The sequence below is a fragment of the Rissa tridactyla genome, chromosome 9 (genome assembly GCF_028500815.1).
Source record: "Rissa tridactyla isolate bRisTri1 chromosome 9, bRisTri1.patW.cur.20221130, whole genome shotgun sequence".
Classification (NCBI taxonomy): domain Eukaryota; kingdom Metazoa; phylum Chordata; class Aves; order Charadriiformes; family Laridae; genus Rissa; species Rissa tridactyla.
The window spans coordinates 15,093,612-15,111,247 of NC_071474.1; the positions used below are offsets into that span (position 1 = coordinate 15,093,612).

Consider the following 17,636-nt stretch of genomic DNA (forward strand, 5'->3'; position numbering starts at 1 on the left):
AAGAACATTCTAATTGCTGTTATTATGCTAATCTAATTATGGTAGTGGCCAGAAGTCAAGACCAGGATCAGGCCAGAAATGAATTAGCTGCTGTGTAAATACAGCAACAGAGAGTCTCAATCCTGCAGAGCTAAAATGCTGGAGTGTCAGGCCTTATAAAAATAGGAGAAAAACAAGAAAGTGATTATATTTTATGCATTTAACATAGGTTTGCTTTTTAGGTTTGCTGTTGTCCTCAATAGGTAAGAAGATCTCATCTTCCTGTTTCTCCAACAGATTCCTCTTTCATGACAGAAACTGATATAGTAATTGAAAGAGGAGAGGCAGGTCCATGAGTTGATGCTGAACACAGAGACAGCATAGAAAAAAACCAAAAAGGCTAATGCTGCCCAGAGAAAGGTCACGCCATTTGGTGGCAGATTTCAAGTCTATTTTCACTCCAACTTTACAATTTACAAAGTTCCCCTTAAAATAGAATATAGCCTTAGCTTAGAGGCATACTACAGATTTGGGGGGGCTGAGGTTATGGAAGCGAGAACAGGGCAGCATCCACCAGAATGCAGGGTGTCATCAGGGTATCAAAATATGAAACCTTTTCATTTTAGTGAATCTCATTCTGCATTCACACATTTCAACAAATGTATTCCACCCTCATTTTCTTGGAGACCTGAAGAAAAAAAGAATCGTGTAGTCTCATGGGGGATTCAGAGAGACTGTAAAGGCAAAGACAAGGAGATTACAGTTGGGGTTAATTATAAACTTTCTTTTGGCAGTTAATCAATAAGATTGAATGTGACATGACTGGAGGAAGAGGGGAGTTAGAAACGCTCTTTGGTCAGCATAGCAGGTGGTGATGTTAGTAACCACAGCTACATCCTGTATGTACTGGAGGGCTGAGCTCTGCGAGTCTGAGAACCCCATTGGGTACCTATCACCTGCAACACAGACATCCCCAGGCTTGCCTAAAAAGCGCTGTAGCCATACCAAATGGCATTATTTTGTTGAAGTTAATTAGGCCTGCTAATTAAGACAGATAAAGTGGACAGAACTGTTCCCAGGAGCTAAGTTAGTATTTCTTCATAGCATTGTATTGTGCTGTATCAGTGTGTCATCTTACTTGGATCTGCCTCAGAGATCCTCTAGTATGGCACGACCTTGCACCTGGGGGCATGTCCACTATGTCATTTGGTCATTCCCTAGCCCATTTTCTTTGATATTACATGCTGAACCATAATCAGAACCGTCATTACTACTGAGTGCTTATACTGCAGTACCAGTCTACAGTTGTCTTAATAAGTTAAAGCTTCTTTATTTCTGATTGTAGGTGTATTCATGGTGCCAGATGTTACTAGAAAAAATGTAGTGCCTCAGTGAATGCTTGACTTCATTATTTAGTCTTAAAGTTGTCACTCAATAATAGCAGCGTATATTGCCCCATATATTTAATAATGAAAGCTCTGGCCTTATTTAATCTTCTTTTAACCAGTATTAATCTTGTTCTGAAACACTGTTATTAGCTCTTGCCCAGGCAGTCACTGATTGTAAAACATTTGTGTATAAACTTCTCCAGCATTGCCTAATCGTGAGCAAGACAATTGTGCTAGTCAGCATACACTAGTACTACCATGCTAGATAGGTCATTAGACCGTAAATGGTGCTTTAAATGAACCCTACACTGATAAGTAATTAGGGGTTATTTATAGCTCACATGGCCCTGTCCTTTCCACAAACCAATGAGTTGAGTATGCAAGTACAGGAGAAGTGTTCTGTTCAGCTGAAGGGCTGTATATCAGCTATAGGAGCCAGATGAGAGCTCTGTCGCATACCAAGAGGCAGTCAGGATTTCCTCTGTAGTTTATTAGGTATCTCAACCCAGAAGAATAATTTGCCTCTTCATTCTTCTTGTCCTTGATTACTGTTCTTCACCGGTAAGATGATACAGCTTCATTGCGACGCACATTTTTACAAAAACTAGAGTTATGCCCTTTGTCTGAAATAACTTTATGGCGGGGGCGGGGGGGAAGAAAATTTAAAAAAGGAAGCGAAATCGTGACTTTGTCCCTAGAGAAAGTCACTTAAAGGACCTGCATTGTTCACAGCAGTTCTGCATCTGCTGTTTGGAGAAAAGGTTCATCCTTTTCCTCCTACAGGACATTCCCCTAACACAGTCATGTAGTCCAGCAGCGAGGGCTTGAATTTCCCTGTCCTGTTTCTTGGGGGTTTTATTCCCCATGAGTATAGAGTTTATCTCCCCATTTTATTTAGTATGGAGCTGTGCAATGCTCACGCAGTAGGAGTGGAACCTGGCTGCTGCATCTCCTCGTGAACCCTGTGAGCTAATCGCCCTGTGAATCCACTTCTATTTTGTATTTCTTTCCTTTTAGAAACATTAACCAATGACAGCTTTCTTAAAATCGTTTTCTTTATCAACGAGAATAAAACATTTGAGTAAAAGAAAATCTAAAATAACAAGCAACCTGCATGCTATTTTTAATCCTGCCTATTCTTAAACTTCACACTAAGACACTTTGTAAAAGCTTTCCTTGTACAGCAAACAACTGTTCTTCCCCCAGCCTCTGTTTTAAGTTGAAGACTCAGTCTTTTACTTTCAGGACTTTTCCACTATTCACTAGTGTCTTTCGTCTCCTATAGATACACAAGTACATTTCTTGCCTTACGGGCAAGTGCATTAGCTCTGAACTAAACATTTGATAGTGGTTCCAGCATCCCCAGGAGAACAGGATAAATCCATTAAAACTGCTTGTTTCTACATTATCTTTTAATAAGCCTTAAGTGCAATTTGCTGGGTGACAATTAGAGAACACCTCTGTGTTTTTTGCCTTTGCATCTGCTTTACAGGCAGATCCAGATACAACACAGGTAATTATTAAAGCGTAGTCTCACATTTGTCTTGCTGCCTGATTAGTCCTGTTTTGTACTTTATTCTACTAATTGTTTATAAAATGCTACCATGCCTGTTAGGTAATGGTTTATGCTCACTTTGCACTCTTGTGACAAGCCAAAGAGCAGAGAATCAAGTCTAAACGTTTCCTTCATGGAAAGATACATTTTTTAAAAATGAAACAATAAGTAAATGAAGGTAATTTGTCATAAAAACTACACTGAAGATGCAAAGCTGAGTATTCAGCAGTTAAGAACCAATACAATTAAGGCTGCCTTTATTACCCTTATTCTCTTTTTTCCTCCCAAATTCAAGCATTACAATATAGCATTTAATTATCTGATAATATTTTCAGAGAAGCAGTGGTTTCCAAGACGTGTGTATATTCTTTATTTTGCAATTTTTGTACATATTAGAGATTTATGAAAGCCAAAATCAATCTAAACTGGATTCATATACCAGCACTTCTTTTCCTTTTTTATTACTTTCTGATTATGTGTTTACTTCGAATAAATGTTGAAACTTCAGTACAAAGTATTTGAAACTTCCACCATACTCTTCAGAACCAGGGCTTTAATCATGATCGTAGATCTCATATCAGATAGGATGGACCATTTCTTCAGCTTCATTCATAGCTTGCATTTCCTTAGGCTTTCCATGATCAATCCACATACAAAGCAAGAATTCTACTAAGTAAAAAAGCACAATCCAGATTATTTCAGTCCTTGGAAGCCAGTGCTTATTTCCTTCTGCAATGAATAGCAGCTGTGTGTATCCAAAGACAGAATTTTGTCTCCCAGTGTTTGAATATTATTGATCTGTTTAGCTTTCATGGTACATAAATTTCACTCTGATGTGAGACTGAGGGTAAAAGCTATGCTGAGGTTGATCTTACTAAATTATTTGCTGTACTGGCATTTTTCTTTGTCTTAGTTGCAAGCAGGACAGACAAAGTTTATATTTAGTGAGGCTGCATATCTTGCATCTTGAGTTGCCCTGTTGGTAATATAGCCGTCCACTTTTCTGGAACTTTTCTGGAAGTATTTGGCTGTGAAGTAGTAATTAATTGATGACACTAATAAGCTACATTTTCAGTATGGAGGAAAAAAAGCGACTAAGTAATGTTAATTTGAAGATATCAAAGTTAATTTGCCTAAAGTAATTTGAAATGTTTAGGCAATATAAGACAATAGGTAAAAAATGTCAAATGCAATCTTTTGGGGTGGAAAAGAGGGTTCTTGCAGCAGATTCACACATCCCTCATGATCTTGCATGTTGCATCTCTTAGACAGTATGTAACATTGGTATTTGATGCCCTTGAAGTTCCCACAAGCAGTTCACCTCTCCCAGAAAGCAATGTACAGCTTTGCCTTTTCAGATGCTGAGCAGCTGGCCCTGAACTCAGTTGTACCCGCTGTGAAACGTGAAGCGAAGCAGAGCACTCCGAGCAAATGGCCTCTCACTTGGAGAGCTCCTCCTCGAACATAAAGGGCAATGTCGTATCAGCTTCTAAAGTGCACTGCATTAAGTCGAGGATTGATTAGCCCACTTCCACTGCAGGCGAGAAGACAGAAAAGATCAGTAAATTCGTTTTTTTCTCACAATTAAGAATGAGACAGTCTGCCTTCCTTCCCTGGTCTCTGTTCAGTGAGGAAATATGACTCTGTGGTTAAGAAATCTTCGAACAAGACCTGAGCTGCCTTTCATAGTTTATTCATGTTCCCTTAGTAAATTCACTCGGTCTTCCTATACCTCAGTTTCCCATGTGTAAAACGTAATAGTACAGCTTAATCACCTCATGGAGATGTTCAAGGTGTAATCCATTGTGTTTGTGATTTGTTCAAAGATACTTTGATGAAAATTTCCAAGTAATGCGGAGAAAAGATTGAATACATAGAATTCTCTTATGAAAGACACAATATATTTTTAAAAGGAGGATTAGAGTTGGTTTTAGTCATAAATCAGTTGTAAACGCAATCCAAAAAAAGGAGGTAATGACAGAAGGTTTTAAGTTTTCAGTTAGTTATATTTATCTTGACACAAAGAGCCCTTTCAGAAAGGCCAGTAGTATTTCACATTATAAAAATCAATGTAAATTATACATAATTATCAATTAGTTGTGTCCTGCTCTGTATTTCATTTAATAACCAGTGACTTCCATTGCCTTTAGCAAAGTACAAAAACCCTGGGATGAGATGTCTAGTAGAATGTAACGTTTCCTTCTAAATCGGTTATGGACTTTGTTTGAGTTTACATTTTTCTTCGTTTGTGGCCTGATCCAGTAAGTTCCATTCAATCAGAGTCTTCTGGTTCATTTCAGCGGTGCAGGGATAAAGTCTAGAGCACTATTAGCACAATACCCACATTAGAAGAGGCAACGGCGTAGCAACCAGCTCTTCTACTGTAAGAAAATTGCATTTGGATCAAGTACCCAAAACACAGGTACATCACGCTGGTGTAATGTTTCCGCAGTGATTCAGAGGGAGGAATACCAGTTCACACCCAGTCAATATCATTCCTCACAGGACTTCCTTAAGCGCTCTTCTTCCACTACTCATACTCCCTTTGTGCCATGCGTATACTTCCCAATTATACAACTGAAAGTTTCTGAAACAGCCGTTCTGAAAGAAATAGGTAAAATAGGCAGCTGGTAGTCTCTAGAATGATCGGTAAGTAATTATTGCAAATAATATGGAATTATGTCACAATGGATGAAAACAGCATCTGAGTTTTGATGGGAAATTTTGCAGGTAATCCAAACAGAATTCCCTTATGCTTAGTCCCAGTCATTTCTGTTTAATAAACTGTAGTGCAATGGCATGTATGTAACAGTCAAACGAACTGATGGTAATATAATTAATTTGCTACACATAAATTTTCTTTGCAGTTATTCATCTCTGAAACATTATCTTTAAAACCTGAAAACTGGACAAGATTTTTTTGTTAGATATATATATATTTATGTTTATCTAATCAATTTGTTCATTTTTTCCAGTCAAATTCCTTCCTGCAGTTCTTGTTCATAAGGTTTGGAAATATTCAAACCACCTCATTAGAATTCTTCAAGCAGTTTAACTGTATGTTGCTACAAAAAGCAGTGGATAGTAGAAGAAAAAAATTTGGTCTCAGCTTTTGTACCTGAGTAAGGGAAAATCAGAGTTGAACAAAATATCAAATTGATTACCTGAATATTTCAAATTTTCACCTTTTATGAAGGTTTTTAGATTACCCTTTTTTCTTTTTTTAGCAACTAACCATTTAGGCCATTTGCTCAAAAATTACATGGATACTCAGAGTGATGTTACTACCTTAAGGTCAAAAAGGAAAAAGGATTCTATTCCAGTTTGTTAAATGGCATTATGTGTTTAGTGTCAAGTAGATGTTTCTGCTTGGTAAGTCATCATTATGTCTTTAATGACAAAATACTATGACACTGTGAACATCAGACAAAAACATAATAGTTGTATTGCAGTTTCTTTTTGTTTGCAGCCTTAAGAAAATCTTCTCAGCTTTCTTTAGCAATTGCTGGGAAAATGAGCAAGAAATCAGACATGATTTCAAAGTATTGCTGTTTGGTCACAGGCCTGTGAGGAAAGTACCTTGGATTATAGTCCTTCCGACAATGTCTCTTTATATATTTTTTTGTAAAAAACAATTGCCTGCAGTTAGATTATTGGCTAGATACAGTGTCGCCAGGTCAGTGGCTGATTTCATAACACACCAAAGACATTTGCAGATGTTAATGCGTTCCACATAATAGTCTTTTAAAAAACTCTCTCTTCCTTCTTGGTTACACAAACAGCACCTGAACAGATTTTTTTTTTTTTCTTTCTCAGTCCTGTTGCTTACTGGAAGTCTTCTTAAAGGTGTTACTGTAATTGTAATTTGTACAACTGAGATGGAACAACTCTTTATGCAGTTTTGGTTGTAGTTGCAGTTACAATGTCTATTAGTGCGAACCTGTGGAAAGCGTATGTGCATTAGAGCATTACCCCAAGGAGATATTAGAAAACCCCACAGTGTAATCAATACTGCAAAAAAAGATGCTCTTACTGGAACTGTGATAGATAAAAGCAGCTAAAGTGTCCCGTACACGCAGATTACAGTTTACAGATATCTTATCAGTATTTTTTTCATTGCATCATGATATGGTAATACAGAGTAATGTGCCGTTATCACTAATGGAAACTGCAAATACCCTTGCTATGAAAATCAGTAGATTAATAGATGCTTATAAAAATATGCTACACTACAAGGAACGTTTCATAAAAGTAGCAGCACAAAGAAAAGATTAATAATATTAGGTTTACTATGCTGGAGATTCCGTTTAGGTAGAATCAATTATGAGAAAGGTCTAGTATTTCTAGAGATTATTTCATAATCTCTGCTGAACACATTTGCACAGCATACAGTCGGTCGGTTTAGTTCAAGGCTGGCTCAGTATTATAATAATTTTGCAAAGCAAGAGTGGACTTTTATAGAAAGAGTTGCATTGTGCAGCTACTACATCCGTCTTCCAGAAAGTCCAAAATGGCTGTATCTGTATAGGAAAACATGGTGCCACCTTTCCTTCAGGGAAAAAAGAAACAGATCTCCAAACTGCGTACATATATCCTGTGTTCTCTCACGTTTGCATTAACTTGTGTCAGTTTCGGTCCTAATTAAATTTAGAATGCCTACAGTGATGTTCCTATGCTTTCTAGCCAAATCCATGCTCACTGTGGATAAACCCATCTAATCGCATCCAGTTAAAATTGTCATGAGCTGACTCATATGGGCACCTGTTTTCTCGGTTCTTTGGTTTATACAAACTGAAGAGGTTATACGCATGGATACAAAATTACTTTGTAGATCATGTGAAGTATTTTCCCATGTTCTCACAAGTTAATATTAGTTATCGAGGATGCATTTTTCACTTATATGTAACTACAAGTAATATCCTAGGAGACTTTTTTGACATATTCTTTCCAAGGTATAATAGCCTGGAGAAAAAATCTCAATTACTCATGAATGACTTTTATGCTCATTTCTAATGTGTTATAATTTAGATCTTAACTTAAGAGAGAAAATATAAACAAAGGTAGTGTATAAGTTGTACCGTCCCGGACAAGTTTGGCCATTGCTGTCAGCAGCTCATTTCTAAAATTGAACTAAGCATTTGCTTGGTTTGTGATACTATAGCAAACATTCTTAAGTTGCATTGTATAATCTAATTAACCCATTCATGCAACACTTGAATGAAAAAATTCTATGCATTTCAGAAATTCCGCTCTATTGGGATGCAAAATAAGACATATTTTTCTTAATAATGACTTAAGCAGTAGGTGTGCAGTGAATTTGATAGCAATAAGATAGTTGTTCTCAGTCAAAGACTGGTACCACTTATAAGAACTACCTTTTATTGCTTGGTCATCTAGCTGTCTACAATAACAGATTGTGGAAAAACTCCTACCAGAATAAAAAAAATAAGATTCCTCATGTCTCTAGAAAGTAAGAACCATAGGAGCACACATACATCTTTCTGTGGTTCTGCTTAAGACCAGTAACCAATGATATTATGCTAGGGAAAATTTGTACTACTCTCAAGTAGTGATTGAGCATGAACAAATGCAATGTTTAGACAGAAACTGATTTACTGATTTTTCTGGAGTGCGATGAAAAGGCACTGAAGGTGAAAATGCTAACACAATGCTTAAAAGGCAGTAAGAGTCCACAGGGGCACTTCATAAGCTGATTCCCACAAAACTTAGTAATTCACTGCGTAATAATATGCTTCTGAAACAGTTATTTGTTGTATGGCATGGTGATATTACTAGAGTGCTGATTTAGCATAATAAAACTAAAATTTTCCTGTTAACGTACCTGGTCAGATCTGAAAAACACAGAATGTGTATTTCGCAGTGCATTTGCACTGACAGAGAACTGAGTGGTGTATTCAGGTGTGTGTATGACAGAGGATGGGATGCTCACACTGTTCTGTAAAATCAGGTTCATATTCAAATGTATATGAAAAATGTGCGTAATACTATGTTATGATGCAAACAAAGTAAGGAGCTAAAAGGGTGTTTGAAAGAGGTGCGTTCTTAATATGTACTATTTACACAAGAACCTCATTCCTGACGAGCATCTGTATTAGGTCACTTTTTAAGGGAGCTGTGAGATTAAGAGATTTAGTCTTTTGCTGAAGGAAGAATGTGCAAGTGACGTGACACCTCAAACAGATGAGATCTATGGAAACTTTAGGAAGCTGTAAGCAGTAAGTGAAGGAAGGATTACTCTGCCCAAGATTTGTGGATCCATTATTTCATGCTGTGGGAGCAGGAAATGACAGATTTGAGCAAGGACAAAGTGCCCGTTAGGTAATGGAGTGAAAGAATGGAGCAGTCCAGGGCCCGAAGCAGCTGGATGGGAAAGACTGCAGGATAAAATGCACTGTGGATAAGCTAAAATAAGGATCATAATCCTGGCAGAAAGATGGACATTTGTTCCAAACCAATTAAATCAGACTTTAAAAATGCAGAAAGTGGTTACAGGTGGCTCCATGACTCCTGCCGTCCGTGATCATCTGCATATCCGTTATGCTGAAAACTGGAGACACTGAGAACGTGGAGAAACCCATTTGAAAAAGTTCAAAAACACGTTATCAAACCAGTTTATCTACTTGTGCCATGTATAAATCAGATGGCTACAGAGCTGTGGAGTTGTCTCCTCTTTCTTTTTCTTACCTATATGTGGTAAATGCAGCCCATTTACTCATGCAGGTTTCACAGATTCGTGTAACTGGCATTTATAGTTGTTACTTCATTTGGCTACTACACAGCTACAGCTGTCTTTTCTAGCTTGGCACCGGTCACAGCTTCTTAACCATTTTGTGACAACCCAAGAAGCATCGAAAGAACAGGAAGTCAGCAAGTTTGTGGGTTTTCCTCACTGCAGTAAAGGGAGTTGAAAAGCCTAACTTACAGTCTGGTCTTTGTTTTGTTTTGTTTTTCCTAAGGGTGCTCACAACCTGAAGGTTGAGACTGCGAGTACTACTACCTCTAAAAAAATCAAACTAATTGTGCTTTAAAATGCAATGCTGTATTATTATGTCACTAGTGCATTGAGGCACAACAATGTTATTTACTGTTAGAATGCTATTAAATGCTTTTATTTCAACTCATTCTGTTACAGAACATGAAAAGCAACGGTTATGCAAAAGCACAGATTATATGAATTTGCACTTCAAAGTGAAATGGTTTTATAATGAATATGTGCGAGAACTCTCTGCTTTCAAGGATGCAGTGGCTGAGTACTCTCTGTAAGTAGCGTGTAGAGAAGTCCCCCAGAGTTTGGGCTTGGTGCAAGGTTTATTTTGGTCAAATATTTATGCTTAAGTTTGTGCAAGATCTCAAGGTGCACAGTAGCACTGACAACTCTTTACTTTTCGCACTTCCTCCTCTTTAATTCTTCCATCAAATTAAATAGTCCAGGTATTGCATGTGCTATTAGCTTTTTCATAGGACTCTCTATCCAACTGTTGTAACTGCAGCTTTTCATAGATTGCAAAATATTTTGGTCAGAAAATGTCTGAGGAAGGTATGAAATGTGGGAACAGCAGCAGTATTCATTATAGGCCCCTGCATTTGTTTGATACCCAAGTTTGGATAAAGAGACAATGCTAATGGGATATACTACTGAAATTATTCTTGCTGCATTGGGTTAATATTCGGCTGCTGTTTTCCTTTCCGCCTGTCTTCCTGCTATTGATACATTCAATCCTGTCCTTTTATATGAGCTATCCTTAAACTCATTCCTTATTCTTCTGCAAGTCTACAGATTTGCCGAGGTGGTTTGGGGCCTGTTATTGCTTTGAATTTTTTTTAAACAAACTAAACAAAAATAAAACAGCTGATGTTTTATTAAAGCAAAGTTTTCTTCAAGTTATTTAAAATACAAATAAAAAATAAATGTGAATAAAGAACAATATTGATAAAAGACACATTCTAAAATAAAAAAAAATGTGCAGAATATGATCCCCTTCAAAACAGGGACACGTTTCTCTGATGGCTACTGCTAATTTTACATCACAGGGTTGACCAGTTAGAGTATTGTGAAACTGAAGCCTGAAAGACTTTTTGGTAGCCACAGTGTCTTTGGTGACAGAAGTTTTTCTAGGACGATAGACTTTTTAGCAACTAGAACAGATGTAAAGACACAAGGTGACAAACTCCTGGGTCATATGTTATCTCTTCTCACAGGATCTTTATGAAATGTACTTACTTTACAAAATCGTTTTTAATTTTCAGGTGGTTTGAACCATTTGTCATTCAGTGGCTGGATGAAAATGAGGATGTCTCAATGGAATTTCTTCACGGAGCACTAGAAAGAGACAAAAAAGACGGGGTGAGCTTTTACTTTTTAAAGATAAGTATGAAGAAAGTATTAAGACAGTTATTTAGTATTGCGAAACCAGAAGTATATTTGGTCCCACAGTATCCTTGTTAGACCTCACAAGATCCACAGTCAGTAACAGTTCTTCGAAGATAACCCTTATGTACAAATTCCTGCTCTAATTCCAGCTGCCTGAGTTCCTCCGTAGACTTCAATCTATAGTTTTACTAAACTCTGATGTGATACAAATGTCATGAAAGAGAATTTTGTTTTTATTTTTAAGCTGTTTGAAAGTAATAGAAATGTGAAAAGCCATGTTTTTCAGTATTTTTTGTGAGAGGTTTGTTGGGTTTTTTTGATTTCTTTTTTATTTATTACTTTTTATGACTCTAGGAAGAATTTGAAGTGTAAGAAAATCAGTTAATACAGTTTTGATCTCTAAACAAGTATTACCTCATTTGAATGTCTCTCTCTAGTTTCAGCAAACATCAGATCACGCGCTCTTCTCTTGTTCTGTGGTTGATGTCTTCACACAGCTCAATCAAAGCTTTGAGATTATTAGGAAACTGGAGTGTCCTAATCCAGAAGCACTATCTCATTTAATGAGAAGATTTGCAAAGGTAAATTAAAATCAATGCATCTCAACTAAGCTTCGGAGAGAGTGACATTGTGTTGCCATGTACTTAAAGCTACATAATTCCAATGTCGTTTAGAATCAGTCTCTTCTATCTCTGACTGGGATCCTTAGAAAGACATGCTGTCTGTGGCTTAGATGGTTTTTCTTCTACTTTGTCAAATTCATTTACCAGTTTGAGAAGTTCTGTCCTCTCTGAGATTGCATATTTATGTAAGTTATACAAGCAATTACTATTATTGCTAAGCACTGATTACAGTTCCGTTAATGGAGCAATTCTGTGAAATGCAATTATCTAATTAGTCAGTGCAAGGAAAGAAAAAATTCAAGATATGGCAATAAAGTATTGCTGGTTGAAGCTCTGAGGTGGTAGTTCTTTTTCATCTGCTGATTGATAAACTCAACTTTGTTAGGCCACCTTTCTATGTTGATTGTAACATTTCTTCACAAGCTTTAGATTTCCATTATAGTCCTGATGGCTTTAAAAAAAATTGCATCTATATTTATTCCTGTTCTTCCATTGCAATAGTTTTCCATTTGCAAACAAAGTTCCTATTTACATTATTGTTGTAAGGTAAGCTCATATTGCCAGGCTTTGAGCAGTGCTCCCTTGGCCTTATTTTTCCATTATATTTTTAATCTACGGATTGTCACCCTATAGGATTTTTTGAGCTTGCTACCGTTCCATTAAGTATGTAGCACATCGCAAAGAGTAGAGCTCTGAATGCTTCTCAAAAACAGTATGACTAATATTAAAGTACCTCTGCTATTGAAGATTACATTCCATTAAGAACAACCCACCATCTGTTGTGCAGAGATTTGAAGATGTGTTCACAGGATTGCTTATGTTGTGTCTAAAAAAATAGTATACACTAAATGTGTAAGCACCTGTAAAACCTAAAATTTATATAAAGCTCCTTTTTTATGTCTGTTGTTATTTATTTTTTTACATTGTGAAATTTACCATTTGAAAGATTCTTCTTCTCTCCTAGACTATCAACAAAGTGCTTCTTCAGTATGCTGTAATTATTTCAAATTACTTCAGCTCATATTGCGATAAAGAAAATGTGGTGAGTAAAAAGTTGTCTTTTGTTTCATCCTCAGAAATTACCTTTAAATGATTTATTTTACTTTTTGAAAATGTGATCACTTTTGTATATGAGAAAAAGCATGAACGGAGGAAGGGATTTTTGGTTTGCTTTATATTTTTTATAAGGTCAGCATGTTTTCATAGCTGCTTACATTGCTGTGTAAAAGCTGTAGTAGGTGGAATTAATTACGAATCCTTGTTAATAATTTCAGTATTAAAGTAGAAAAAGATTTGCAAGATGGCCAGAAACACTCCCTGGATAACAGTTTTATACGATGGTGAATATGGTGAATATATCTTCATCTTTTTTTTCCAAACAGAAGAAAATCTTTTTGTTTGAGTTTTCATTTTGCATTTATCAATTTATTCATTAGAGGGTGTATAAGGTCATTGTTTTATGCACAGCGAGTGTGTGCAGACTTTTCTGCTCCTACCACTCACTCTGTGCTTTATCCATGCAGCAGTGAGAAGAAAATCATGTGCTATTTTGTTGCCTCGCTGCTTCTGAGGGACTCCCTAATGAAGGAACAGGTTGCCATGGACTCAGAAGTAAATGAGACACGAGCACTAAAGATGTCATCAAGCAAATCAAGACATTATCAATAGCTTAAAATGACAAAGGAAAATTGTTCTTGTAAACTGACTTTTCAGTACCATTGATATTCAATCAAAGCTAGTACTTCTGAGGGAGGAAACATTTAGCACTATGTCTGCTATATTGAGTAGCATGTTGTACCGTTGTATCAATCTGTGATTAGATAATCTCTAGGAAGCCTGTTCCAGTGCTTGACCATACTCTCGGTAAAGAAATGCTTCCTCACATCAAGCCTGAACCTCCCCTGATGCAGCTTTGAGCTGTTCCCACATGTCTCGTCACTGGGTACCAGTTGATGTATGATAGACCAGCACACCTTAGTGCCAGGTTTTTTTCCCCATAATCTAGCAGGCTGTAAATCTTCATGCATTTTTAACTTTAGAGATTCACCTTTTACACATTCCTTACCTCTACGCCCTCCAGGGCAAATACAGAGCTGAAAAGAACACAACAGTCTCTCTCCCCGGTATGGAGGAGTGAAAGCATTACACATCTTCTACTTTAATATTAATCAGTCCAAAGCAAGTCTCATCTAAAATTATCTGTCTCTGTATTTGACACAATATGAGCCATAACTATTCTTAAAATTGAATGTAAAAAATAAATAAATTATATAGCTATGTTTTTTGTTTCTTTCAATTTTATGCTAGTATTAAATAAAACTTACTGCTTTCTAGAAGAAATGGGTTTTAATAATAGCATTGAGTCAAATTATGTGTGTAGTCTTTTTGGCCTGTCCAATAGGAAGTTCCACCTGAACATGAGGAAAAGTTTCTTTACTTTGAGGGTGCCAGAGCACTGGAACAGGCTGCCCACTGAGGTGGTGAAGACACTCAAAACCCACCTGGACGCGTTCCTGTCCAACCTGCTCCAGGTGACCCTACTCTGGCAGGGGGTTTGGACTAGATGATCTCCAGAGGTCCCTTCCAACCCCTGCCATTCTGTGATTCTGTGATTTTTTTAATTGTTGGAGTGATTGATTTCTGAAGTCATCCTGGTATGCCAGTCTTTACTAAAGCTTTAAATGGAATTAATCTCATTATGATATAAAGTATTATATCAAATGCCTTTGGGGGACATAACTTGTTTTTAACAGAAGCTACCTTTTTGAAATACATACTTTTATCTTGATAAAAGACCATTTGATCTGGTGATCTCAATTATATTAAAAGTCCATCTCCTACATTAGAGTTGATAGAAGAGATTAAAACAAATACTTGTTATGATTAAAGTTAGATTTTGGCATTCTTTTTCAAGTCAATACTTGTACTATTTTTATTAAACACTATAAAATATGCACCTAAACGGTTCAAATAAAAGCATACCAAAGGTGCTTTTCGTGAAGACATGTATCTAATGTAAAAACATCCTCTTATCTTCCACCTCCTGTCAGAGTTTACAAACAATCCTGGTTCTATGTGTTGTACTTGACACTCACTTTTATGTGTTGTTGCATCTGGTTGTCTGATTCCTGTAAGTTGCTGCAAAGAGTATTCTGAAGGACAAGATGATAATGAAATAGTAAGATGAGAATGTTTTTAAGATCTGGTTCTGTTATTTACTGACAGGAATAGAACTTTTTCCATTGAGCCAAGGTATGCTTAGGCTCTGAAAGAGCAACCTTAGCTAGCCTCAAAGGAAACTTTGAAAACTGCCTCAGAATGAAGTGTTTATCTCATAGCTTCAGTATATTGCCAAAGGCCTTGTTTCGAACAAAAGAACCAAGATGTCATATTCATCTACTTATTCCCCCATAAGAAATCATAATCATTGGTTTGCGATATTGCAGATAATTTCCAGAATAATTGTAGAACCATAGAATGGGTAGAGTTGGAAGGGACCTTAAAGATCATCTTGTTCCAACCCCCCTGCCATGGGCAGGGACACCTTCTGCTTGACCAGGTAATAATGAATATGTCAGAAGAGAGGAGATAGCATAGGAGAGGAGGATACAGTCTTAGTGGTCATAAATTAATAGAAGGTAGATAAATAAATAGAAGAAGTGGGCAAGAGACAGGAAGGGAGGTGATATTTCAACCATTATACAAAGCCAGCTGTCTTGCAGGAGGCCAAATAGCATGCCTTACTGGAAGCGGTAACGTGAGGGTTAAGAAGTTAGATCAAATTTCTTTTTTTTCCTTCAATTGAGAAGGACTCTGACACCAAATTCCTTTGAGAGTAATGTAGAACTAATTGAAGCTAAATTATGTTATTGATCTTTTGAATACCAAAATCTAATCCCACCATTTCCCATAGTTTCAGCACTACATTGGAACATGCTATTAACTAGAAAGGTACAAATGAGTATCAATCACTGTAATCATTCCATCACCTTCTTGTTGTCTGAAAAAAAAGCATATGTGTTTTATTGAAATGCATTACTTAGGTCTGAATTAATCCAATCACATACTAGAACACACTGACCTTGGCCAACCAGAAGTCTTAGCAACTATTGTCTTATTGCTTCCCCCACACCATACCAAACTAGCATATACAGATTCACAGAATCACAGAATGGCAGGGGTTGGAAGGGACCTCTGGAGATCATCTAGTCCAACCCCCTGCCAGAGCAGGGTCACCCAGAGCAGGTTGCACAGGAACGCGTCCAGGTGGGTTTTGAATGTCTCCAGAGACGGAGACTCCACCACCTCTCTGGGCAGCCTATGCCAGTGCTCTGCCACCCTCACAGGAAAGAAGTTCCTCCTCATGTTTAGGTGGAACTTCCTATGCTCAAGTTTGTGCCCATTACCTCTTGTCCTGTCACTGGGCACCACTGAAAAGAGCCTGGCCCCATCCTCCTGACACCCACCCTTTAAGTATTTATAAGTGTTGATAAGATCCCCCCTCATTTGTCTTTCTTCCGGACTGAAGAGACCCAAATCCCTCAGCCTTTCTTCATAAGAGAGGTGTTCCAGTCCCCTCATCATCTTGGTAGCCCTTTGCTGCACCGTCTCCAGCAGTTGCCTGTCCTTCTTGAACCGGGGAGCCCAGAACTGGACACAGTACATATAATGTCATCTGAGTATACAAAATTCTAGTAATAGATCTTTCATCCATATTTTTTAATAACTTGCTTAATTTTATCCATGTTTTACTTTTTACCTTATATTTATCCAGCAATTGCTGTCTTTACACTCTGTCTCTGTGTTCTACTGTAAAGAAATGAGCTTAAACAACATTTTTAGACTAAATATATTTACAAAATTCATTCACCAACTTTTCAAGCAATGCAAAATGTACATTTCTGAAATACCATTATGTTATTAACAAAACTGGCTGTTGATTTATTCAAATACTTAAGCATCAGACATTATCTGGGTTACAGCGCTGTCACCGTTTTCTGCAAAGTCTGGGTCTAGAAAGCAATCTGGCATTCCCTTTCCCCCAGTCTGTTTTCACTCCCAAAGTACTTTGATCGTTATTGTGTCTATTCTCAAAGAGACGATAATGTACTACTTGCGTTAATCCAGCAAATACAGTTGTCTTCAGTATGACTAGCAACTACCTGGGAGATAAGGTTCGGGATGTGAAATGCTGGTATCTGAAAGCTGCTGAGCTGCTTGGGAGAGGGTATTGAGTTTCCTGTGGGGCAACATTGTCTTAAGGGTCACTGGCTGAGTGGGTTTGCTGACTGGGCAGAGAGAAGTGTGAATTAAAGGAGGAAGGGGACTCAGCAGTGTTGGGAACCTGAGATCCACTTCTAAAAAATCGCATGGATGTAGGGCTGCTGAAGAACTGGTCTTCAGCCCAGAGGCTGTGAATACATGTATTCATACATAAAAGGAACATAACATGCACATTCTCACATTTTGTGCTCTCTTTGTAGCCCTGTATTTTGATGAACAACATTCAACAACTAAGAGTCCAGCTTGAGAAAATGTTTGAGTCCATGGGAGGAAAGGAGGTGAGTCATATTTGTTTCCTGGTTCAGTCAAAGTTCCTTAGAGATCATTAGCATCATGTTTTCAAGCTAGTCACAGCCTTTACTTCTGCTTGCAAGGAAAATAAAAATATTTTTTTTCTAAAAAAAGGTCTACAAAAG

The 17,636-nt window shown here is 37.3% G+C and overlaps 1 protein-coding gene across 7 annotated transcripts in view; it reads left to right on the forward strand.

Annotated features, from left to right (window-relative positions):
• UNC13C (unc-13 homolog C) overlaps positions 1-17,636 on the forward strand; it is a 228,027-nt gene that overhangs the window by 177,708 nt on the left and 32,683 nt on the right. For all 7 annotated transcript variants that reach the window (XR_008468536.1, XM_054215056.1, XM_054215054.1 and 4 more), the window contains 5 exons: positions 10,076-10,202; positions 11,191-11,287; positions 11,752-11,895; positions 12,902-12,979; positions 17,421-17,498. Coding sequence is in view for 6 of the 7 variants with exons in the window: in XM_054215056.1 (XP_054071031.1) it covers positions 10,076-10,202; positions 11,191-11,287; positions 11,752-11,895; positions 12,902-12,979; positions 17,421-17,498 (524 nt within the window). In the remaining variant the exon portion in view is untranslated. The remainder of the gene's footprint in view (positions 1-10,075; positions 10,203-11,190; positions 11,288-11,751; positions 11,896-12,901; positions 12,980-17,420; positions 17,499-17,636) is intronic.